Source organism: Amphiprion ocellaris, chromosome 10 (assembly GCF_022539595.1).
Source record: "Amphiprion ocellaris isolate individual 3 ecotype Okinawa chromosome 10, ASM2253959v1, whole genome shotgun sequence".
Classification (NCBI taxonomy): Eukaryota; Metazoa; Chordata; class Actinopteri; family Pomacentridae; genus Amphiprion; species Amphiprion ocellaris.
Window position 1 is genome coordinate 5,747,949 of NC_072775.1, and position 24,532 is coordinate 5,772,480.

At 38.9% G+C, this 24,532-nt stretch overlaps 1 protein-coding gene across 7 annotated transcripts in view; it reads right to left on the reverse strand.

The window, feature by feature from the left end:
- Window positions 1-24,532, reverse strand: part of col15a1b (collagen, type XV, alpha 1b) — a 60,453-nt gene that overhangs the window by 6,904 nt on the left and 29,017 nt on the right. For 2 of the 7 annotated variants that reach the window (XM_035944166.2, XM_035944163.2), the window contains 38 exons: window positions 23,603-23,755; window positions 19,556-19,630; window positions 18,240-18,326; window positions 16,801-16,915; window positions 16,356-16,396; window positions 15,597-15,770; window positions 15,471-15,497; window positions 15,320-15,382; window positions 14,535-14,612; window positions 14,336-14,389; window positions 14,100-14,252; window positions 13,416-13,589; window positions 12,100-12,153; window positions 11,754-11,789; window positions 11,464-11,601; window positions 11,214-11,273; window positions 11,102-11,128; window positions 10,883-10,924; window positions 10,514-10,576; window positions 9,870-9,905; window positions 9,598-9,681; window positions 8,312-8,374; window positions 7,903-7,938; window positions 7,535-7,597; window positions 7,319-7,408; window positions 6,196-6,231; window positions 5,995-6,048; window positions 5,806-5,862; window positions 4,980-5,039; window positions 3,609-3,653; window positions 2,208-2,289; window positions 2,068-2,093; window positions 1,241-1,339; window positions 921-1,065; window positions 723-787; window positions 468-599; window positions 286-384; window positions 68-142 (listed from right to left, as the gene is read on the reverse strand). In XM_035944166.2, coding sequence (XP_035800059.2) covers window positions 68-142; window positions 286-384; window positions 468-599; window positions 723-787; window positions 921-1,065; window positions 1,241-1,339; window positions 2,068-2,093; window positions 2,208-2,289; window positions 3,609-3,653; window positions 4,980-5,039; window positions 5,806-5,862; window positions 5,995-6,048; window positions 6,196-6,231; window positions 7,319-7,408; window positions 7,535-7,597; window positions 7,903-7,938; window positions 8,312-8,374; window positions 9,598-9,681; window positions 9,870-9,905; window positions 10,514-10,576; window positions 10,883-10,924; window positions 11,102-11,128; window positions 11,214-11,273; window positions 11,464-11,601; window positions 11,754-11,789; window positions 12,100-12,153; window positions 13,416-13,589; window positions 14,100-14,252; window positions 14,336-14,389; window positions 14,535-14,612; window positions 15,320-15,382; window positions 15,471-15,497; window positions 15,597-15,770; window positions 16,356-16,396; window positions 16,801-16,915; window positions 18,240-18,326; window positions 19,556-19,630; window positions 23,603-23,755 — 2,961 coding nt within the window. Of the gene's footprint in view, window positions 1-67; window positions 143-285; window positions 385-467; window positions 600-722; window positions 788-920; window positions 1,066-1,240; window positions 1,340-2,067; window positions 2,094-2,207; window positions 2,290-3,608; window positions 3,654-4,979; window positions 5,040-5,804; window positions 5,863-5,994; window positions 6,049-6,195; window positions 6,232-7,318; window positions 7,409-7,534; window positions 7,598-7,902; window positions 7,939-8,311; window positions 8,375-9,597; window positions 9,682-9,869; window positions 9,906-10,513; window positions 10,577-10,882; window positions 10,925-11,101; window positions 11,129-11,213; window positions 11,274-11,463; window positions 11,602-11,753; window positions 11,790-12,099; window positions 12,154-13,415; window positions 13,590-14,099; window positions 14,253-14,335; window positions 14,390-14,534; window positions 14,613-15,319; window positions 15,383-15,470; window positions 15,498-15,596; window positions 15,771-16,355; window positions 16,397-16,800; window positions 16,916-18,239; window positions 18,327-19,555; window positions 19,631-23,602; window positions 23,756-24,532 lie in introns of all 7 variants that reach the window. The other 5 variants (XM_055014548.1, XM_035944164.2, XM_035944165.2 and 2 more) reach the window with 5 other exon arrangements.

The following is a 24,532-nucleotide window of genomic DNA, read 5'->3' on the forward strand; positions in this document are numbered from 1 at the left end:
TCACCTGGAATCTGCTATAGAGTTTAAGACATGTATGTGTGTGTATTAGTGCACATGCTACACTCACCCCAGGTACAGCGTTGAACGTCTGTGGCAGCACGTTGTAGCTGGGCTGATAACCTCTACTGCCCTCCTGCAGCTCCTGATCAACAAAAACACAAATTAGTATGTTTTTTTTAATTTTTCCATAAGTTCTAAATTCATGAGATGAGTAAAGGCATTTCCAGAGATGCACTTGCACCATCATTTCTCTGTTTGTGTGTTTATAGTGTGTATTTGTGAAACCTGGCTGTGGATCCTGTGTGGTCGACCCCAATCTCCAGGTCTGCTGAGAGCCTGAGATGCCTCTGAAGAAGAAGGTCCTTGATGGATCAACTCTCCGAGCTGAAAGACACAAATATGTAACAAATGGTGATATTTGGGACTTGGTCATACAGTGTATACTATAAATCACACACAACACACACCTGGATCTTGCGCCAGCCGTTGCGTGCTCTGATGTACAGCTCTCCTCCTTTCTCAGAAACATACGCTAAGGTTCCCTCAGCAGCTCGGTGAGCCTCTCTGTTGAGAGCGCTGATCGTCTTATAGGTGGTCACCTGAACACATCATCACCATCATAGCATCAGTGCTGAACCTTTGTGCCACTTTGGACAGTAACCTATGAAATCATTCAGCTATTCATCTCATAACATGAGCAGGCATTGGGTGGAGTTTCTTACCGGGTTGGAATATCCTGGTGAACCTGGCAGACCAGGAGGACCAGGGGGGCCGGGGACACTGACCACTGATGACAACACACAAAAATCACATTTAACAAACCAGCTGACCTCACCTGCACATAATTATACAGTTAGATCTATACTTTTACTTAAATGAAGCTGAGGAATATCACTTTTTTTCCTCTTTCATAGACATACCTGACCCATATGGAGGTGGAGGTCCTGGGGGCCCAGGAGGGCCGGGAGGGCCTCGGGGTCCAGGTCGTCCAAAACCAGCAGCTCCAGGCTCACCAGGAGAACCAACAGGACCTGGAGGTCCGACGATGGACTCACCTTTAGGACCCTAGAGGAACATATGAACAGACAAATTCAATGTGTCTCAATATTTCTTTTTCAAATTTGATATACCCAAAAACAAAATAAACCTCCACTAACTTATAGAATGGAATAGATACTTCAAAAAAAAATCCAACTCTGTACCAGGATCAGAATAATGTACATGATGTAGCTTAACTCACCACAAGTCCTGACCTCCCTGGAAGTCCTGGAGGACCAGGCAGGCCTGAGTCACCCTGTTCTCCCTTCTGCCCTTTGTATCCCTGATCACCCCGAGCACCCTGAGAGATCCAGAGAGAAAACAGCAAAACTCAGTCACACTGTTATTTAAGGAGTTTAGTAGCATCAAGATGATTACTTCATTTTCAATATTTAGTCTTTTGTTTCTCCCAAAATATAACGCATGTCCTAGCAAGACAATGAGAATTTCATCCAGTTTACAGCTCGGTCACTACATCTGACATGTTACGACCAAATCATGCTGTTATCACTGTCATGACGGTCATTAAACTACTTGCCATTTTCTACATCCAGCAGACACAGAGCAACTTAAGTCTGCATTTGCTGTCATGTTTCTAGCTTTCATTGTCATTTTAGCTCTGTTTTGGTCTCCAACAGCCCCTGAGGGAATTATCAGGCTGTTTAGCAGCAACTGTGTTTAGAATCTAGTTAATTCATTTTGTCTTATGGGGCTCAGCAGGGAGAGGACAGTTGGTTTTTCAGAGCTTTTTTGGCAGGAATTAGCTACTTGCTGCTATAAACAAGGCTGATGACAGTGGTAACATGGTGTAGAGCTGAACTGAACTACAGAGGTGGGTAAAATTTTCATGTGCATCTTTAACTTGATAAAAATCCACACTTTATAGCTCTAATGTACCATTTTATAAGGCTACACTTGACTCTTAACAACTTCCAGCCACTTGTCTCCTAAAAACAACGTCTTTAATTTAACAAGTCGATCGTTTTTCAGTCAAAAGTTTCTGCTTTAGAAATGTAAATTAATACTCACCACAATTCCATCTGGAAACCTGGGCGCTGAGAAGAAAAATGAAACAGCATAAATGCTATTATATTATTGTTACCATTATAAATATGAGTTGTCAAGCAAATCAGTAGCAGTAAGTGACATGTTTGTTGTTCATTCCTTACCTGGTGTCCCCGGCTCACCAGGTAATCCCTCATCTCCCTTGTCTCCTTTAGGCCCGAATGAATCTCCCCTGGTCATTGACTCCTACACACACATACAAGCTCGTTAATTTCAAATATGTGGCAACAACAATACACATCTACAGAGGTAACACAACAAAACAGCATATAGATTTAATTGCTTGTGAAAGTCAAGAAGATGGCAGGACTAAACACAAAGATGTCAAGGATAAAACATTGCTGTAAACACTGCAAAACGCCTGTTACATACAAGGGATGCGTGCTATATGCAGCAGCAAGAACAGCCTTCACACGACTGTTAAGGGAACAGGGATTTAGGTTAAAGCAGGGACATTTTACGAACGAGATTTGAGTACTTCAATTTCATTGCCAGTACCCACCTTGACAACTTCAAGCGACCGCTTAGACTAAATCCATGTAAAGAACTAATGCTATGTCGTGTTACTGCACATCGTTAGCTCCCAATAATCCCCTTTTAGTGCATTTTACCAGTCCGTTAGACTTCAGCCAAGCAGTCATCATGGTGTCCAAAGCCCACTATGTCTCCACAGAAGAAATTTCTAATAAGAGGCTGAATAGTAATACAGAACCCAAGCACCCAACACCATGAAAGAAGAGACTTTAGAATTCAGGAACCTCATTTATCTTCATAACAGCGTGTTGATCAGGGAAGGATTTATCTCACTTTAACTACAATTAAAAGAAATCTGGTTAAAATTGGAAGTGAAAGCTTACTATAGGCCACATTTTCAAAGATAGTAAAGAAGGAATTCCTTTCAGTTTGCATTTTAAATTATTTTAGCTGAAAAGTGACATGAAACCAACTCTGATCTACACACAGTATAGAGATGAGTATCAACAGCATCTGTTTGTTCTTCTCCCTGTCAGAGATTTACCCACTTCCTCTTCCCTGAGACGATGAGGAGGGAAAGGTCAGACAAGGTAAGCAGGATTCAGACTCAGACCCCCTTTGACACATGGCATTAACATTTGTTGTTAAATTGGAGATAACAGATACATAGGAACTGCAGGTAAATGTTTAAGAACTATGTGACACAAATTGATGTCTAAGTTGCTTGTGGATTGGAAATAAGAAAAAAAAGTGTTTTGTAGAGCTGCTGGTAACCTAGATGTAACCCAAGACAAATGTTAAAGCCTGATGAAATGAGGCCAGATCCACAGACACAAAGCCTTTTCAAAGACCATTAGAGGAACAAAGAGGGAGGAAATGAAGGGGAGGTGAAACAGGGGGAGGGAATGGGGTACTGTTTGTAGCCCAGGCCAGAGAGCTGCCATGCTGTGAAACCCACACACCAACAGAACCACCAGATGGCCCGATTTCCAGCTGAAACAGACCAATCAGGTGGTCCGACTCAGACTTACTCGTCCCTTTTTGCAGTGCGGTCTGGGGCGCACCGGGAACACTGTCTTTAAGATTCAAAGAAGAGCAGCGTGATCAGACTAAATGCTTCAGGTTAATCACCGATCATGTGAAAAAAGTCAAAAACTGTAGATTTTAAGTGGCGTGTAGAAACAATGTTGCTCCTAAACACTGTTTGTAAGCCAAGACAGCTACATCTGATGTGCTTTTGATTGCAGATTTTTTTCAAATTTGCTATTCTGGACTCAACAAATGATGTTATTTCAATGACATACACCTTTCAGTGTGTAATAACACCCACCAAAACTTTTAATACACCTAAATATATAAGATTGATTTTTTAAAATTGTTGAGTAGGCATTTGACAGCTTGTAATTACCTATGAATTTACCCTTATTCCCAAATAAATAAAGAACACAAATCTGGAAACTGTTTCTAAATTAAAATAGGAAGATCATTAATATTAATTCAACAAAACCTTCACATTATAGGAATATGTCTCTAGTCTTCATACCCAGATCTGCACTGATGGCCCGACTGTTTTCTGTTTATTCAACTGTGTAATAATTCGGCTACAACAGCTACTACTTAGGACTTACTAAGTATCTTTAATACTGTATTATTTTGATTTTTGAAGAACAAGCTATTTAATGTTTCAAATAAGCACACTTCTCAACAACAGATTAGTAGCAAAGGTGTCCATTAAATAACAGTTCTAATGAACAATTCCATCTTTCACAGTTTCATGTAAATGCTTCAGCAGATAAAAACTAGAAAAGCACTCAGAGAGTGCAGTACTCTGCCAAGGTCGCTCAGTCATTGTATCATTTCTGACGGATGAAATCAGTAAAAAAATCTGTGGATCCAGACTATAAGCCACATCGCTGCCAAAATCTAATCAATTTGTCCTTGTGTCATTTCTGACCTTCCTGGAAAATTTCATCCAAATCCGTTCATCTGTTTTGTGAGAAATGTTGCTAACAGTGAGACAGACAGACCAACACCGTCGCCACATAAGTAACAATCCTGGTTGAGGTCTGGCCAATGGCGGAGAGCATATGGTGTTGAATTAACAGCTTTCCATGACTCCAGAATAGCAGATTGTAACAAAAAAAATACACAAGATCTGCCTGTCTTGGTGATGCTGTAGATGCTAGTCGGTGATGTAAAGCTGTATTTTAAACACATACTAAACATCAAACGGCAGGAAAATGCAGATGTACTGTTTCCTAACCAATGCTGAACTGCCATTCTGAACCAGTGGCGTTGCCCCAGACATGATAATTTATTGAAATTCTATTATTTGGAAATATTTGAACTGTTTTCCTTATTATCCAATAATAAACCAGCCTCTGATATACTGTCATACTTACTCCATTCAGACCCAGAATTCTTCCTGAGGGTCCAGGTGGACCAGGAGGACCAGGAGGTCCCTGAGAGGAAGACAAAGTAAGAATATTTATTATGCACATTAAAGGTGGAATCCATACGTGGTGTAGACTGCGTCATTTTGTTCATGAGAGAACAAAACACATGTTGAATATCCAATCAAAGAAAAGGGCATGCATTCATGTTTTATTAAGCTGTTCTTTATGAACCTACAATGGCATATTTTTGGCCACCTAAGAGCAGCAGAAATAGACAGCACAGAACTGACTTATTATTCACTTACAAAGTTGATTTGGTGAACATGTCAGTGAACACTGCTCCATTTACTCAAGAAACAGACATGACGCCACATTAGTATTCATTTCAAGTTGTGTGTACATAAAATTTTCACCTTTTTTGTTTAATTTCCTGGCTATTACCCATGAGGTAAATGTAGCCGTCTTGCTGCTAAATCTTCCAGTGTGTTGACCAGCTAGCTTTCTAACTTTCTCTACTGCCTATCTGTCTTTCTTAGCTGTCTGATTCAGCTAGAAACAAGGCTGAGGAGAGGAGGGTTTGTGTGGTGGAAAACTGAGAAATGAGCTGAAAGATCTCTTCAGTAAAATGCTCATTTGAGCTAAAACCTGAAGGATCGGTGCTAATTACAAATAAATGTCATGTGAACCACTTTATGTAAAAATATTTGACTAAGACTATCACAGAATAGTTTGCCTGGTGGTAAAATGACTTTAATGGTCAAATGCATTGATTTAAAATATCAATCCTTTAACTGGATGATTGTGCTCTTAGCATTCACCCCTTTCTTCTTACCGGTAAGCCAACAGCATCTCCTCTGTCACCTTTCTTCCCAGGCATACCAGGTCGCCCCTGCAGATAGAGATAGAATAAAAGGACTTTTTTCTTTGCACTGACAAATATTCTTTTATTAAATGTATCTCCTACAGTGGCTTCATATATTTTTCTTATTGTCTTTTGTGTATGATCAATAAAAGCTCTCACTGGGCGCCCAGGGAAACCATATTCTCCTTTTTGTCCAGTAGGTCCAATTGGGCCCTGAAATAAACATAAACACACGTTAAATATTGTAAATAATTTGTCAAAGATGTTACCAAAAAAATAAATAGATTTGTTCAAAGTGTTTCCTTGCAGTGCTAATAAGAGATTTACCAGGTGATTGAAAGTTTGTAGATATAAACTCACCATGAGTCCAGCAGGTCCTGTGAAGCCACGATCTCCCTGTGAAATTCAAAGCAAGTAGAGCAAAGTGTGGCAGTAATGAGCATGTTTTTATAAAAAATCTTGTTTAGTATTTGATTTGTCAAGCTAAAACTACACCAATACCCTCATAAAGATCCACATTTTATGCAGTAAAAATGATAGGCAAATCAGAGATGGTCGCGCAGAAGCTCTTGTGAAAATGTAATAATCTGACGTGGAATGATCCCTGTAATTGGGACTGGCTCAGGTCTACATACATTTATATGTCATCATTGCATGACAATACCTTTGTGTCTTCTCTCTCCTTTGGTTTATATTTTGTCCTCTCTGCAGGTATTTCTTGCTGCGAAGATATACATTTCTGATCTGTGGTTACTGACCATGTCAACCTGTTTATTGTTCTCTTAAGCACTATTTCTTTTTTATGAGTCTCTGCTGTCTTGTTCTCTCTCTCCTTTACCTTCACTCCAGCTGGTTGAGGCAGATGTCTGCCCTCTCTGAGCCTGGCTCTGCCTGAGGTTTCCTCTTGTTAAAGAAGAGTTTTTCCAAAGGGATTCTTTGCATTTGTTAGGTTTCCATCTATAGTACGATACTGTAAACTCTCGCTGAGATAACTTGTGTTGTGAACTGGCACTATGTAAATAAAACAGAAGTCTTGATACACTTTTGGAGTAACCAGGACATACAGTATATGGTTCCAGTTATGGGTTCGTCACATTTGTCTTTGATCACTGCAGTAAGTGTAGGAGGAGTGTGTAAGTAGGAACCAGTATTTGTCTAGTCAGGTGTTCGACCTGGAAGAGTAAACAGTTTTCTGACAGCTGTAGCAACAGGTTGCTGTAAGAGCTGCATGTTCTGTGAGTACTTGTTTGTGGTGTATTATGAAATATGTTTGAGCTCAAGTATCCAGACGAATGACAAATGTTTACTTGCAAATAATTTTGTCTCTGACTTTGATTCACAGATAAGTTAGGATCATTAAGATGCAACATTTCAGTGGCTTTAAGTGTTGACTTAGCCTCTACAATAAAGCTATCAGCATCAATTATTCAGTGTGTAAATGACTATGGAGTGAGTTAAGGCTGAAAGATCATCTGTCTGGTACCTTCAGTCCTTTAGATCCCTGAGGGCCTCTTGGTGCAGATAAGATAGAGCCGTCAGCAGCAATCGTCACTCCTGGTTCTCCTTTTTCTCCCTGTAAGAGCATAAATAATATAAATAAGATGCATATTTTTGTACATGACAGAGGGTTTAAGCATTTTTGTCTAGATAACCAAATGTTTATTGAATGATATTTATTCCAGTGCATATTTTGCGTCACCTTAATCCCTGATGGCCCCTGGACACCTGGGAGTCCTAGGTCTCCTTTAGGTCCTCTGGGGCCCTGAGGAGGGATGAAACTATGGTCAGGCAAAGCTGAGACGTTCAGCAAAGACGGCCATGAAAATGTACATTCACATTTTTCCAGTATCCAGAAATTTTATTTAGGTGTCAATAGCTTTTGCAGTGCTTCAGGAACCTACCATGTTTAGCCCAAAGACAGCAAAAGCAAAAAGGGAAAAAAGCATGACATTGCTTTCAGATAATTGCATCTCTGTTCATATAAGCATTTACATCCAAAATTCTCTGAATTCAGTAAACTGATGGAACACAAGCTCAGCATAGAGTGGTGTAGCAAAGTGATCTTACTGGAAATCCAGCTCTGCCAGGCAAACCTTCAGGGCCCTGCAGACAGACACACAAATGGCCACATGCATGTATGCAAATGCATGCATAAGCGCACATAAAAGCGAAAGCAAAATGATTATTTATCTCATCAACTATTGATTCATGCCATGCTCATGCACAGCATCACCAAAAACAGTTGCAGCCACAATAACTCAAAAATGCAATGATAGCCAGAGATTGTGTCAAGACAAGGAGAGAGAATTACACATCCTATAATGCTGGTCCGTCATTATGTAGCTGTAGTGTACAGTATGTTTCACTGAAAGTGATGTCACAGGTGTTATCTTCTGTAATCCAATCATCATTCCTTTCTATCCTTAGAGAGGCATCAGAAACAGTCACTTTGCATTATTAGCTAAAAGCTACGCACCATCAGCCCTGGTGGTCCTCTGATCTCTGTAAAGTTGAAGATACCTTCTGTAACGTTGAGCAGCTGCAGATGGAACATATGAGGAGTAAGTTTCGGAACTTTTAGTACATATAGACATTTGTAAAAATCAGCATCTTTAGCCAACTGATTCTTTAACATTTTTTGTAGTTCACCCAATGAGTTACAAACTTTTAATTATTTTGTAAAATTATTTTTGGGGCTTTTTGCCTTTATTATATAGGACAGGAGAGAGACAGGAAACATGAGCAGAAGAGTGGGGGAATGACATACAGTAAATGGCCATGGGTCAGATTCGAACCCATGACCGCTGTGTCGGGGACTACAGCCCCCTCAGCCAGCTGAGCTATCTGGGCGCCTACACTGTTCATTTTTTAATTGTTGCACCTTTTATAGGTACAATCTGAGTTTTTGGTCATTTTTCTGTACTGTAAAAACTGTCACATCTCACATTTTTCTTGATAGGCTCCAAAACTACCACATACCATTCTGCTAAATGGCAGAAACACCATTGTTTGTTTTATATTAAGTACAACACTGTAGTGTAAGAAATTTTCCTATAAAATTATTCTTATTTTTACAGTGTTACAACTGTAGTTTACTTCAGCAGTTAATTACTGTGCAATTGATGGCAGTAGTCTACAGTAAAATATAAGGTTTGCTGTTTAATACTGTAAGTAGACTTTTCAGTAATATACTACATTTATATTGTGTTGTGACTACAATCAACGTTAACTGTAACTGCAGTTACATTTCTTCTTTTTGTCATGTTGTGTTGTTTTTTTGTTGTTTTGCGTCTGTTTTTGTCATTCAGAGCCAAATCTGTGTCATTTTGAGCCTTGTTTTTCTTTATTGTTTTGTTTATGTTTCATGTCTCATTTGTTTTGTCCACTTTGTGTCATTTTGTGTCACCTATGTCATGTGTTGCATTTTTCTTTTGTGTTTCAACTGTGTCACTTTGTCTCCTTTTATTTCTATTTTTGGCATTTTGTGTCTAGTTATTGTCGTTCTGTCTCGTTTGTGTCTTTTTTTGCCATGTTTTTTGCTCAGTTTACACCATCAGATTTTACAGCAGCCTGCTGTTAACTATCATTCTTGTTTCTGGTTCTGAAACAGCATGAGATTTTACTGTTTTTAATCGTATTTTAGTAAAAGAAAACACTACTGTTTGAGTGTGGCTGCATTTTTGCAGTTATTTATGAGAGTGTGTATTTAGATTTTTCTTTCAGCTGAATGTAATTTATGTGTGGTTTTGTGTGTTAACATACATCCTGTAGATTAACACCAGGCCCAGGAGGTCCAGGAGGCCCAGGTGGTCCTGGGATGCTGAGTCCATCAGCGCCTCGATCACCCTGCAGTACACATGATGCTGAATAATTAGTCGTTTATCAAAAAAGGATAGTAAACAGTTATTTGGAAGACACAGGAAGAAGTGTGTCATACATCTAAGATTTCAATATCTAGCATCAAGCAGTGTGGAGAAGGAAAAACAAACTGTACACTGCATGAGGCACAAATAATTTTGCTTTGGCAATCCTACCTGAGGTCCTGGACTGCCTTTTTCTCCTTTGGCCCCCTGTTTGTAAAGGGAAATACAACCGTTATAATGTGTGCTGGTAGCCACTTTCTAAAACCTATATTATACTTTAGGAAGAGATAAATGCTGACTTTCTGATGTATTATCACATTTTGAATGGAACAAAGGCATTCAGTTTAAAAAATGCTCACCAATTCACAAATAAAGAGATATCAGTGTCATACAGAGAGAGTAATATTTAATATTTTAACAAATGGCAAACCACACTGACAAATAACTTTTTAGGTTGATCTGGCAAACTTGTTAGCAAACAAACTCCTATTTTTACACTCAGCTGTTACAGAGAGACATGAGTTTTATTTGAAGTTGTATTTCACGCCAAATCTGGAGGGAAATATCCAGCTTTAGCTGCTAAATGCTCCGCTATGGTCACCAGTTAGCTGCACACTGAGCACTATCTGCTATATGATGCTGGGAAAGTTCTGTACAATGGATTTTTGCACTAACATAAGAGCAGAATTTTACATTATTCATGATGGTAAATGGTCCATGGCATTTGAATATCTGTTCACAACATCACTTGATTTCAAACATTTGGACAACCCTGTTTAGAGCCACATTACCTCCATCTAACACCTGTTACTTACCCGAGCACCCGGTAGTCCAGCAGGACCCTGAAGACCCCGTGGTCCTGGGTCACCTGCTTCACCCTGCAATCACAGACAGAGATAACACAAACGTTGCATAGAGCAAAGGTGATTACACTGTAACATGTTTAACTTGGACAGTATAGTTATATGAATTCCATTGATCGGAAATGTTTAAATAAACATATATAAACAACATTCTTTCACAAATGGAAGGAAATACTTTTCAAGGATTTTCTTCATCGTATGAGACCAGTGAGACGGTACAATGGGCATAAAAAGACTGGGAAGATAGTACAAAAAAACTCAAAATTTATTATCTGTTGGCTACAAAGAAACATGAAAAGTGCTATTTCAAAATAAATGTACCTTGACAGAGAGGCCTGGTGCTCCTGGAGCTCCATCCTCACCCTACAGAAGACACAAGGGAGCATCTTCATCAACCAAGTATTGAGAAACAATATGCAGCTCATGCAAATGCACAGTATGCATAGAGAAACCATGCATACAGTGTTATCAGCTGTTAAAAACATACTACCTTCTGTGAGCAGAATGTGTAAAATTACCACATATTCACAAATAAATTACCTGTAGTCCCTGAGGCCCAGGTGGACCCTGGAAAGCACAAAACAGAAAACATTTGCTGAATATAAAACAATGTACACAGTGCACATAAACACATACACACTTTCATACTGACCTGTGGGCCTCTGACACCAGCTCCGATCAGCATGTCGCTCTTTCCAGATCCCTCCATATCCTGAAAACAAAAAGGTTTGATGGTACACATTGGAGTGAAACGGTGTCGACCCATGTGATGAGGACAATGTCACCTTTTGCTCTTTCCTGTTCTACAGTAACTCATGATCTCCCCTCAACTCATCAGTTAAAGTGAGGCTGGAGAGTAGCCATGAGATGTAACGCAGGTGCCTGATATAAAATGGGGTCACCTCTGCAAAGAATTTGGTTCCTGGAGGTCCAGGTGGGCCAGGGGGTCCTGGACGACCTGCTGGGCCTCTCTTTCCTGGTGGACCAATAGGACCTTGAGGCCCTGGAGTTCCTTCTCCACCCACAGACCCACATTCACCCTGAACACACAAACAGGATACTATTATTAGCAACAGGTGCCTCAATAATATTTAGTAGTTTTTCTGTTTAGAACAAGAATGCTGTTTATTCTTGGGAAAGCACAAGAAGCAGATTTTATTTCCCTTACTCTTATTTGAGTACTATAAATTACCTTTGGTCCAGGTGGCCCAGGTAGCCCTTGGTCACCCTGAAGATGTAAATTTGGAACAAAGAAAGAAAATTAATTCTTGACCCAGTAATATCCTGACAAGACATTTGATCAGTACCGACAGAAGCAGTCCAAAACATGACGGAATGTGTACAGAACAGTATCAGAAAACCACCTGTAATCACTATCGTACATTAAAGTCACTAATTTGTCCTCTTCATTACAAAAAAGACCATTTAGGCCAATGACGTCCACATTTGGTAAACCATTCAGTAGGCTGACAATTAGGGATAGCTTTGCTTTGTGTATATAATCTAATGAGCTTCTCAGTTCATCTTGATGTTCATACCTTCTCTCCCACAGCTCCAGGTGGACCAGGAGTCCCATCTCTTCCTGCTGGACCCTGGACAGATGCAAGCAGAACGTACACAAATAAAGCAGTGCTAGGTCGCAGAAGCTAGTGTGAAAACTTAGCTCTGTGTTGATCCTTTAGCCAGGTAGCAACACCAAGTTTAAAGGAATAATCAAATTTCTGGCTCTTTAGTCAGCTTCCTTACATGATAATATCATCCACGCCAGTGTTGTTCTGAGTTTTCACCATGAGAATTACATTGAAACATTATAAAAAATGTGTAGACAACGTTAAGAAATTGTGTACTAGTGTAATTTTAAAGTAAGATTAATGTCATTGTATCGTGTTGTAATTTATTTCAACCTTGACAGGGCTGACTGCATATAAATGAACTAACATGTCTCCGATTTAGAGCCAAAGATTAAAACTTTGATTGCCATTCAGCTAAATATAGCAAGAAGCAGTGGTGTCAACAACCACAGAGGTGAGGAAGATTTTATCGTTTTGCCTTACCACATCACAGGAAAGCTGAAGTTTTGAAAAATTCAATGTATTCCTTTAACCAAAGCACAGCATTGTACCATTTCTGTACCATTTGTTTAGCACAAACTGACAGAAAAAAGTACTGCAGACCTGAGACGTTTTCAGAAAAATGCCAAGTTCCAAGGCACACTGAATTATGTTCTCCCATTCTGAACAAAATCTGAGCATATCAGTATGCCTTGGTGCGTTGAGAACAGCCGATATACAACAAAATACAAGAAGACAAAAACAGAGTTCTTCCTTTACCATGTTGGATGAAAGAAGCATCAGGCTCTGAGGTTATTAGTGTATGTAGATATTTGGTTTGTGGTCAGTTCCTTTCAGTTCAATCACTGGTTATCATGTAAAGTGCAACTTCAAGCTGTAATGTTTCATTTGGTAATGGCAATTGCTGAACAGAAAGTAAATGAACCACGGGGTTTATCAAGAAGCAAAGAAAGCAGTGATACCTATCACACACACATAGATACACATTCACACACACAGACTCTTCAGCCAGCAGTTAAGACAACAAGGTTGGAGGTAATGTACAGTCATTACTGCCTGAGCATTGAGGCAGTAAGCTCAGACTCATCTTCACTGCAAGTGTCACTGGTTTAATACAGAGAAAGCAAAAACTGATTTATAGTAAATTTAGACCTGTGACTGTCCCAGCATTCTATTTATTATCATGACTCTCTTCTGGATGAGCGTTGCCACCTCAATACTCTGGCTTTTGACTGTAATGCTGAATTTATTTGCTGGTTTTCAAGCAAACCAGGTAAGTATACCTCGCCTGAACCCCAAGCGGACCCGAAGTCAAGCCCAGAACCAGAACCAGAGCTGGAGTCAGAACTGAAACCAGAACTGAAACCAGATCCGAGGTCTGAGCTGAGGGCAGAGGACAATTCTGAGCTCAAACCTGAACCATCAGGTCCAGAACCACTAAACCAATCCTCAAACATCTGGAACAGAATAGAGAGGAGGAAGAGATGGTAGGAATGACAGAGAAAAAGTAGAAAAAATAACCAGGGAATAGAATAAAGAATAGTAATGGATATGAAGGAAGACATGATGGAGGATGACAGAAAACAAAAGGGAGGATAGAGGACAGACAGGTCATTGACTTAGACATACACACATACAAATCACTACAGTAGGATTTAATAAAAATATCAATAATAAAAAAGATTTAACTACATTGAGAATGACACCACATAAAATTGGTAAAGAAAAGAAGTGACAAGTCTCAGTGATCATGAAATGACAGAAAAACAACAACACTGCAACTAAAATGTGAGAAATAAACTCATAAGAAGACATTTAGTTAATTGAAAAGTCAACGTATCTACAAAAAACTAACAATGTGAAAACATGCTCAAATATCACCACTGTTATAAATAAACTGCAGATCATTGCTTCGTCTTGCATATTTTCACCATAATTTAACTTGGTTTAAGTGAAATCTAACTTACTGGTAGCCCAAGTACTCCTGGGGGTCCGTTTCTGCCTGGCATACCAGACGGTCCATCATACCCTGGAGAGAGGCTTTCTGGGGTGTCAGATGATGACATGTGGGGTCCAGGGAGACCAGGAGGTCCTGGAGGCCCTGGTGGACCAGGAGGACCCTGAAGGAAAGTGAAAGGTCATTTTTTCTACTTTGTCAGCTAAATTATATCAAACTATAATCTATTCTCTGTCTTTCTCTTACCCTAATGAGTACAGTATCACTGTCCAGGTCCTCCAATAGGGCATCTGGTCCATACTGAAACACGTGTTGAGATGTTTGTCTTTCACTCAGGTGTAATTTACATTTACTACATGCTGTTTTCATCAAAAAAGCAGCACCATCCACATAATTTGTACAAACAAAAACACAAGTGGTTAAAGCATAATCTGGTGTTACTCACAGGTACACTGCGTGATCTGGGGGGTCCAGGAGGTCCAGGGAGGCCAGGAGGTCCTGGTGAACCAACTCCTGGGTCTCCCTGTAGAGGGGAAGGCAAGAGAAAGGGGATAGGAGGTGAAGTTTCTCCTTCAACTGTACATTTACTGTAAAACTGTGAGAGGTGCAGTAAAGTTCCAAGTCTGTTCTTCTTGTGCACAAACGGAGCACACCATGACCTGCAACAGCTGCCAGCGACATCTACTGGGAGTCAGGATTCTTCAAGCTCAAAAGAATTAGCTTTACTGTCAAACTGTAACAGGGCAAGTTTTTTAAAAAGTGAGAAAGTTGGGTTATGTACATTAAACTGTACAACCATCATTTGTTAAGGTGATTTTTTTCATCCATTCCATAGACTGATATGAGAATCAGGAAGACAGTAGTTTTTTTCATTTCATTTGCATTTTTACTCCGCCAAGGAACACAGCAGAGTTATGTGGTGATCAGCGTACGTTTGTCTGTCTGTCTGTTAGCAACACTACTCAAAAACAGAATAACAGATTTGGATGAAATTTTGAGATTTTGACAGTGATGCAGCTTATAGTCTGGATCCATGGACTGGTTAAGAACTTCCGTATCATTGCAAGATAGCGGCACAGCGTCACTGTAACTATGACAACAGGTGAACGCTATATCTTTTTGTATTTAGACATGTCATCGCAGAACTTTCTTTTATCATAGCTCATGTTTGGCATAATAGTCTAGCACTTTCCATGGTTCATGAATTGCAACATGGGTGTTTTACTGTACCTTTTCTCCTTTAACTCCAACTTCTCCATTCAAACCTGGGAATCCTTGAGATCCTCTCTGACCCTGAAGGTGAAAATACAAATATAAAGTACAGCAATAACACAGAAAAATCCCTGCAAGAAAACCCCAAATAAAGTGATAATTAACTTACTGGATCTCCCTTTTCACCCTTGCTTCCCTGTGAAAAGAAACAGTGAAAGTAAAGGCTTTAGGATCCGGTTATCCAGCTCATAAAAGAATGGCGACACAAAAGCAGCTCTCTCTCTTTTACACAAACCTTCTGTCCATCTCTCCCTGGTTGTCCAGGAGATCCAGGGGTTCCTGGTGGTCCCTGTGGCCCAAATGGTCCGAGCTGAGCCTCCCCAGGTGCAAGGGTAGGGCCTGGGGGACCGGGTGGGCCAGGTGGTCCGGGATCGCCACGTTCTCCTTTTAACCCCGGCTTGACATGAGCCTGTAAATTAAAAAAAAATAAAAGTTTAAATCATTAAGATCTGTAGAGACTGTCAAGACATCCACAATTATGGTGTTCAATGCCGTTTGTTTAATTATTTATTTATTGAATCTCTTTTTTTTGTTGTTGTTTTTTTGTTTTGTTTTGGGTTTTTTTCTGTTTTATTGATGGGCAGTTAGTAGTTGGAATAACACACCACCTTACAATCTTTAATTGCAATAGCACTGCCTGTTAGTTCCTATCCGTGTTCATCCTGTTCGTCCTGTTTGTCCTGTCCAGTCTTTGTTTCCCCCACACATCACTGAGGTGTAGCACTGCCCTCCCTGGCTCATAATAGGGAATTCTAATAAAGAATGTCTGCTTAGCTTTCAGGGAGGGCCGGTGATGGTCACACACATGCACTAAATATTAAAATATTTGGCTGCAAGACTAAAATATGCATCAATCTCATATAATGTTGACACCTCTTTTGTGGAGTTAAACAATGAGAATAAATGCAGACAAAAAAAAAAAGATCTGTAGAGAAAACAAACTAATGAAACTTGTGGATAAGAGAGAAAATGAGAAGTCCATGTCTGAACTTACATCTCTGGATCGCTCTCCTGGCTCTTCAGTCCGCTGTGGCACTATAAACAACAAAAGACATAATCAAATTAATCAGATTTCCATGCCGTAACTCTGACCAAACTATAATCTGCCACTTGGCAAACATCCTGGTGGTTCAGATTCACACAGACAATAAGAAGTTGTCACTGAGATGATTTTGGTGCCTAACTGCTGTAATATACTCCATACTGTCAATTTTTTTATTGATTGACAAGGTTTTGATAATATGCTCTTTTGATGCATTATACTAATATATATACACTCTGTGTTTTTAAATTTATCTCAATAAACTTTTGTTTTTCTTCAATATAAATAAGCATAACTTGAAGCTACTACTAAAAAGATAATACAAAGATAAAAATCCTAAAAGTCCAGTTAATTACTAGGTCATGTCTGACACACATTAAATAAAGTTCATTCTGACATCTGACTAGCAGTTCTTCATTGGCGACCGTTGGAGTCACGCGACCAGAATATTCCTCAAGCTCCACCTCTGGAACCTCAGTGGGTGGAGCTCTAACGGGAACACTGTCCTCCCCCTACAAAAAAGATAAATATGAAGGTCAGTTGGTCAGTACGTATAAAAAAAGATGGCTTCTCCTGAAGTTTGCTCATCAAAGATCTATACAGCATAACAGGGAATAGTCACGAGGGAATCAAACTCCAAAACGGCTCTACTGAGTGAGTATGAATTCTGTCTGGGTTAGTCAGCTCTTCAGATTTGGTATGAGACAAGTTTCCTCTATTTATCTGTACACTCAGATTTGAGGTGTCTTTTCATGAACACACTGAAAAGCTTAAGTCAAAGCTGGAAACAAATGGACTTTCTGTGGCTCTTGAAAACTTAACTCACAAAGATTCATTCTCTGGAGACCAAGAATATGTGATAGATTTAACATAACTAGAAGTGAGACAACATCTGCTGAAGAGTACATTTAAAGTTTAAATGAGCTCCAAGTACACAGTAAATGCTGTATTGCGCAGTTAATAACAATAATATTATGTGGTCAGTACTGTTTCTCTTCTCTGTTGATAATGAAGTTCCCCAGACCCCACAAGAAACGCTGTGACTTTAACATGTAAGTTGTTCAGCTTCTGAAGAACAGTTTCCTTTGAAGCCTCAATGTCAGTTTTGATTCCGGGAGGTCAGACTGACTTCCAGTTTGTGGGAGGATGAAAGATGGAAAAGAAACACAGATATTCTTGTGCACAGGTGTTAAATGAGTAGGGGGATGACTTGGTCAGTGAGATCAAGGTCATAGATCTTGCAAACAGTAGAAACAGTTTTGTTTTTGTTTTTGTTCTTCAGTGGAAAGTGAGAACTACACATTATGTCCAATACATGGGGAATGCCCAGAGTAACAATTGCTCTTTTGGAAAAGGGATGGTGCAGTTGACTTTTGTAATTGCAATTTGTGATGCCACTGTCTCAGTGAAATGTCAGAGTCAGTTGTCTCAAATTAAATCTCACTATTTAAATCATCAGATACAAAGATTTAGATTTTTATCAGATTTTTTAATGATCTTTTTGGTAATTTGGATAAAACAACATTTCAAATGAAATTGAAGAAAAAAAGGTTAGCCTCCATGAAGATCTGTGAAGTCCCAAAGGACAAAACTATCACATCCCAAATATACAAGTCTATACTCACATACACAGTACACATACAGTACAGCTACTTATGAGCTCTGGATATACAGAAAACAATAGTCAACAGTGATTTGAAATGTAAATCCACAAGCTTCAAAGTCACCAGATTTCTTAGACATCATTTCAGGAAAATGTTTATCAAGCTCATGACATGTAGAATATATTAATGTAAATCTGTAAAAAGTGCTGTATCCAGTCACCTTTCCACTGACCTGTTTTCTCCCCTGTGTGATCTTCATGGTGTCTTCTTCTGTCTCTCTGTCATCCAGAGCATCATCTCCACTGGCGTAACCAGAGGCCTTCATCACAACAACGCATTAGATAGAGAAAACAAACATAGCAGAAATTATGTCACGCAATCCTGATGTAATGTCCCAGTTTGGCTCAGTACTGATATCAAGTGCAAACTCTCTTGAACACCAAAGTGCAAGTTGAGGTGTTTGGTTTGTCAAGAAATCCAGTAAGATTTATGTTATTTAAGTAATCTGAATATTACTGGAAATTCAAAGCAGTAAAAGTTTGTTTAATTTGGGTCACTAATAAAGAAAAAATAAGTCAAAAGTGCTAATCGGCTGTAGTTTTCAGAATACACCATATTAATTGAATGGACATGTGTGTTTCTGAGCGATCAGTTCTAACTCAGATCACTGTCCACACATTAGAATACATTCATCTTGACCACAGTTTTGACAGAACATGCTCTGTTTGATGTAGCTGTAGAAATCTGAGTCTTGGAAGTAATTACATGCATGTAAAGACATTTCATGAGCATTGGCAAACTCTGATCATCGTGCGTCTGAAATCACAGCTTGTAAAATTGTCAGTGCCTGATATTTTTAAGGAACTGTCTCATATTTTTGACTCCAGGAAGCAGAGATGCCTTGAAATAGTGTCAACATGCAGATAACGCCTGTTATATTTGTGGTGAGGTATCAAGGAAAATCCATCGATGCTTGCTGTGTGCTGTTGGAATGTGTCAGGGTGTGATCTTAGTGCTGCGTATAAGAAACCAGACAGAAATCACCATGTAGATACTGAATGAATGAAACTTAGTTGTTTTACGTGACGTTTAAGCTTGCATTCTGTAATATATTTAATTAGCATGAGTCATAATCGGTTCTTGTTTAATCTTTAACATTTTGGAATTTAAGTATTCTAATTAAAAATGTATAAATCTATTATAAAAAAATTGTATGAGGCCACGTATTTTTGTAAAAAAAAAACTATTGCTTGAATACATTAGTCAACCAGCACTTCAATGATTTGTTTTCCAATCCATCTCAACAAAGTATGTACAATTTTGCAAATTTTTATTTCTGAAGCACATATTTTCAAAAAAATTGAAAACCAGTGCAAGCGTAACCTGGTATTTTGATTCAGTGAAGTTCTTTAACCACATGGGGGTGCTGTTGATCCATGTTTTGTCACAGTATTTTGAACTAAACACTTCTGTATAGTATTAAGTAATCCTCCTCTGCTCAGTAAATGTTCTGGAAAACAAAGTACTGTGTTAATATTTGTGTCTCACATAAGGATCGTCGTCTTCACACTGCTCCTCGGCTGCTCTGGGGTCATCTTTTATGACCAGCTGCTGAATAGAACCCTAGAATGAGAGAAAGTGAGAATTCAGATTTGAAAGCTCTACCTGTCATCTAAAGGCAATGACTAGTGTATGCAATTATAATGACTCAGTTAAATGAACTGGAACAATCAGCATTCACAAGAAATGGGTAAGACGTGCATGAAATCATAGTGGTAAAAACCCTGCAGCCGTGGAGCGTAACAAAGTACATTTAAAGTACAAGAATATTTCCATTTCATGCTACTTAATATTTGCATTCCAAAGAACCAGTTCACTTTTTATCCATTATGATGGACAGTTTAAGACACAAAATAGTTGGCAGATTCTAATTTTACAAACAGTATATCAAAAATGGGGCACTTTTAGCATGTACTGTTTACTTTGGAGGATGTTTGTGTAGTATTCTGTGTATTCTGTGTAACTATTCTTACAAATTTGTACAGCATTCACATGCATCTGCTAATCTTGTGACTGATGTAGCTGCTCCACTGAGATGCAGCTACATTCAGCTTCTACTGAGGCCATTATATAAACCTGCACACTTTTTGATGTTTCATCGCTTCCTTTGTCTTGCCTGTACCTTTGCATTGTTTGTATTTATGTAGCGTGTGCTGAATGGGTCAGAAATGTCTTCAGTAAACCATTATTATTTAGAAATGATACCACTTATTAATATAAAATGAATTAATACTAGCACCTTAGATGATCAAAATGCAGCAGTGGGTCTTCTCACCCAAAACTCAACGTAGATACCACATTAAAAATGGCCTTTTCAGAATTCTTTTTCAGATTTTGATTTAAGTTCTTATATCTCTTAACTCACTAGCTGCCGACTATTTATCGTATATATTTCATAGGTATTTGGATCTCATAAATGTCCTCCAAAGCAAACATACGAAGCAAACATATGAAGATGCTGTATTCTGGTCCTCATCTCTGAAACAACCTTTCAGAGGTCAGAGAATCGGGTTCAGTAGATAGCTTGAAATGAAGCTTTAAACTGTAACTTTAAGGCTTGCACTAAGGTAACTTTTAGGTAGCTTCATGTAATTTGCTGGTGCATTTATCATTTGCATCATGGACTTTTTGTATTTTATTGCCTGATTTTTTTTATCACTATTATTTTTTATTTGATTTTGTTCTCTTTCATTAACCCTTAGATGCACAAGTGATTGGACCCTACACTCTTCCATAAGTGGGTCCAAAATGACCTGTATAAGAATCAATGTGTTTTTGTATCATTTTTGTCATTTTGGATAATAATAATAAGCATTTGTATTATTGTTTGTATTCTATTTTTATCCACACCAGAATGAGTTCATGTTTGAAATATGTTTATTTTTCCACTTTACAACAGATTTTGAACATTTTGATAATTGAAAAATAAGAATATAACACAGCAGCAATAGAAGAAAGTCTATATCCATTTTATTGACATTTTTCCACTCTTTTTCTCTAGCTGTTGCTGCTCTCTGTCTCTCCAACTTTGTGCACTGTATCACCTCCTGTATGATATTATCAGTGATAAAGAGCTTTGGGTAGTAATACAAATAATCCAATTTCTTTAAAAGCGAAAAATCTAACTTAAAATTTTAAATGGAATGATATCAAAAACATGTTTTTAGAGGAATAGCTGGAATATGAAATGATAAAAACTTTTCATTGCAAACATTTAACAAGAAAACAACCTCTCTGGGTCATTTTCGACCCAATTACACATATAAGGGTTAAGGTAAAGCACTCTGAGCTACAGTTGCTGTATGAACTATGCTAAACAAAAAAGGTTCTTCCTCATATTATTCTTACTGTTGTTGTTGTTGTTATAAATTGAATGAGGTTGCAACAGTTACATTGAGCAGCTACAACCTTTGTTTCTACTTGCTCTGTGTCCTCAAGAACATATATTTAAAGCGTGACTAACTCTGTTATTGCCTCTTTCTTTCTCTCTCTATAAGCACAGGAAACACAGGACCCCTACACACACAATGAAGTACAGTCCACTTGCTGATATCACCATAGAGACCAGATTTCCAGAGAGACACACATATATGTACACACAGAAACATGCACGACACTCACATTCCCCATATAATAGTAATGGCACTGGGTTTTATGGGAAATAGGAGGGAGATGTCCACTCCTTTGGTCAATAATCATAACATCTACAGCATTCACACACACAACACATGCTGACTGAAAAGGGCCCCATGGCATGACTGCACTCTTGTGAAGCCCAAGACAACAAATCAAGAGCACACGCACACAACAGACACACACACACACACACACACACACAGTGACCCAGATAGACACAACTGGACGTGACTGCCGCTGAGCGTGCATATATTCGGTCGTCATGCTTCAGATAACCCGTTCAGAAAGTCAGGCAACACTGAACAAAGCAGAATGAAGTGAGGATGACCACACTGTCTCACCATGGCAACCACAATTGACTACCAACTCGCATTTTTCTTTTGTGGGCATTGTTGAGGTGGAAAAGGACTGACAGTGATTCCTGTAGTAATGTCAGTGTCAAGAGCTCCTGGAGATGCTTCTACTGTAACGGCTTTCATTTATTCAGCCTGGAAGACTCTGGGTTGACATTTTACACATATTGCTTTTAATGGCAACCATGCAAACATGTTTTTGTTTTTTTTGGAAAACTGTTTTAAGTCTAACCTTACTGCACCATCATCCTTGGCATGGCAGCACACTCCGAGGCCTTGATCTAACCACAAATAAGCGATGTTGACATGTCCGACTTCCTCATCTGCTATCTATTTACTCCCCCATCCCGTCCTCCCTTCAACACCTCACCCTTCTTCCTCCCTTCTTCATCCTTTCCACTCCTTCCTCCCTTTTTACTCTCTCTGATCTTCACAAATATGTACAGAGTCAGCAAAGGTTGCAGTATCGGAACTGGTCACTGACAATAAACCCTGGCTGTATCCAGATCCAGATGATGTTAGATTTGCCTTGTAAAGCTGGCCATCATATTTCTTTTTGCTCATGCAAAGTGAAATATACTGGAAAGGCTCCATTAGCATGTGCAGGTCTCTGTAAAACTCTTTTCAGGAGAAGCTGTTCAGAAGAGGGGTTCAGGCCTATGGGTTCTCTAAAGCGTCTTGAGACAATTTGAACTGTAATTGACACTATATAAATAAAACTGTATTGAATTGAATAGAAGATCATGCCATCTTTTTTTTCCCCTAAATTATTTACCAAAATGAAATTTGCAGTAAAACTGAGATGAAAATAGTATGTTTTAGTTTCACAATCCTTCGATTAGTAATTGTAGCTGGCCCTTTCTTTAGTCTGCTCATAGTTCCAGTATTCAGCAATACTGTTTAAAGTTTTAAGCTTTAAACTGCAGCAAGTAAGCAATGAAAATGACAAGGATGTGAAGTGCTTTCATTTTAATTATGTTCTTGGCCGCTGTGTTCACTGAATTAACTTAAATCCTGCATCAAAGTATAGGCTGTATGTTTTATAATTTTCTCTGTGTTTTTACTGCCGCTGTCTGACATATCATTACCTATAACCCCGTAAAATTAAGAATGGAACATCTTAAAAACATTCACATGCAGCTTTTATACTTGCATTCATTTGCGATTCATAAATTTGTTCTTGAAAACATGGACAGCAATGTTTTTTGTTTTCTTTTTTAAACTTCTTGCTGGTGCTCTGTGCAGTCCAATGGTCAATAGCATTTGCTCAAAATAAATTGTTTCCTTAGTCTGAATGCTGGGAAGATTCCAGAGGAGACAGAGTGAGAGGAGATGATATTTCAACTCTTTTACATGCTAATGAGAGGCCAAAATGCACACAAACAAAGTCAAAAGACCAACTGCACACTAATATTGACACAAGCAGCCTCTCATTCTTCCTCCTCTTTTTTGTAGTCCACTTTTACAGAAAAAAAAACTTCATGGCATCTGCTAGATACAAAAACTACCACAGACATACTAAGTGATTTTTCCCCCCTCCACTTACCACAAACTTGTCCAGCCCCGTGCTTCCTGCATTGGCTACAAAGATGCCTGAGTTCTGTGAGAAGCTGAGCTTTTCTGGCCTCCGATGGAACGTCGTCCGTTCAGCCTCTCCACAGTCCATGTAGAGACGCACCTCGTCATGCTCCACCACCACCTGACAGGCAGCGCAAACACACACGTCACAAACATGATTCATTTCTTGTATTGTTCTGAAATTGCCTTTAAAGCACAACAGTTTAATCTGGTGTCTTTGTGCAGAGTGACTGACAAAAGGAACATTTCTGCTCTTCAAAGTCAGCTGCTCAAGGCACTTCTGTCATCAATATATGCTCCAGTCACACTACAGAGCCTGGTGTTATTAACCACTGGATAGTAGCAGACTCCATGGTCTGACTGGAGCATATCTTGATTGCAGAAGTACTTTGAACAGCTGACCTTGAAGAGTAGAAGAGGGCTGTTTGTAAATTAATCTACAAAAACTCCACTTCTACTTTGCGGTTGTCATTTTTTGAATGCATATATTGAAGAAAGAAGTCACCCAAAAAGATACACACCAGACTTTTCACACATATTACCTACAGTCAGGAGGGATCATGCTATATTTCTATTTTTATACACAACATTAAACAAACTGAATGTCTCATGTCAACAAATGTGACTTTACTATTTTGGTAGAAACCAAGAGCTTGTACTATGAATAGAACTATTCAAATGTGTGTTTTTTTGTGAGACGATTCTAATGTCAAGTCAGGAAAGAAGAACTATACAAGATGCAACCAAAATGCAACAGGTGCAAGCTTGATTGCATCAGGATTCCAAGTGACATTGCATAATCAACCTTGGGACCATTGTGTTACACGAGTTTTTGTCACCACTTGCAAGTGCGTGTTTGTAATTTCACTTTGGATCTGCAGAAGCTACACTATGTCGA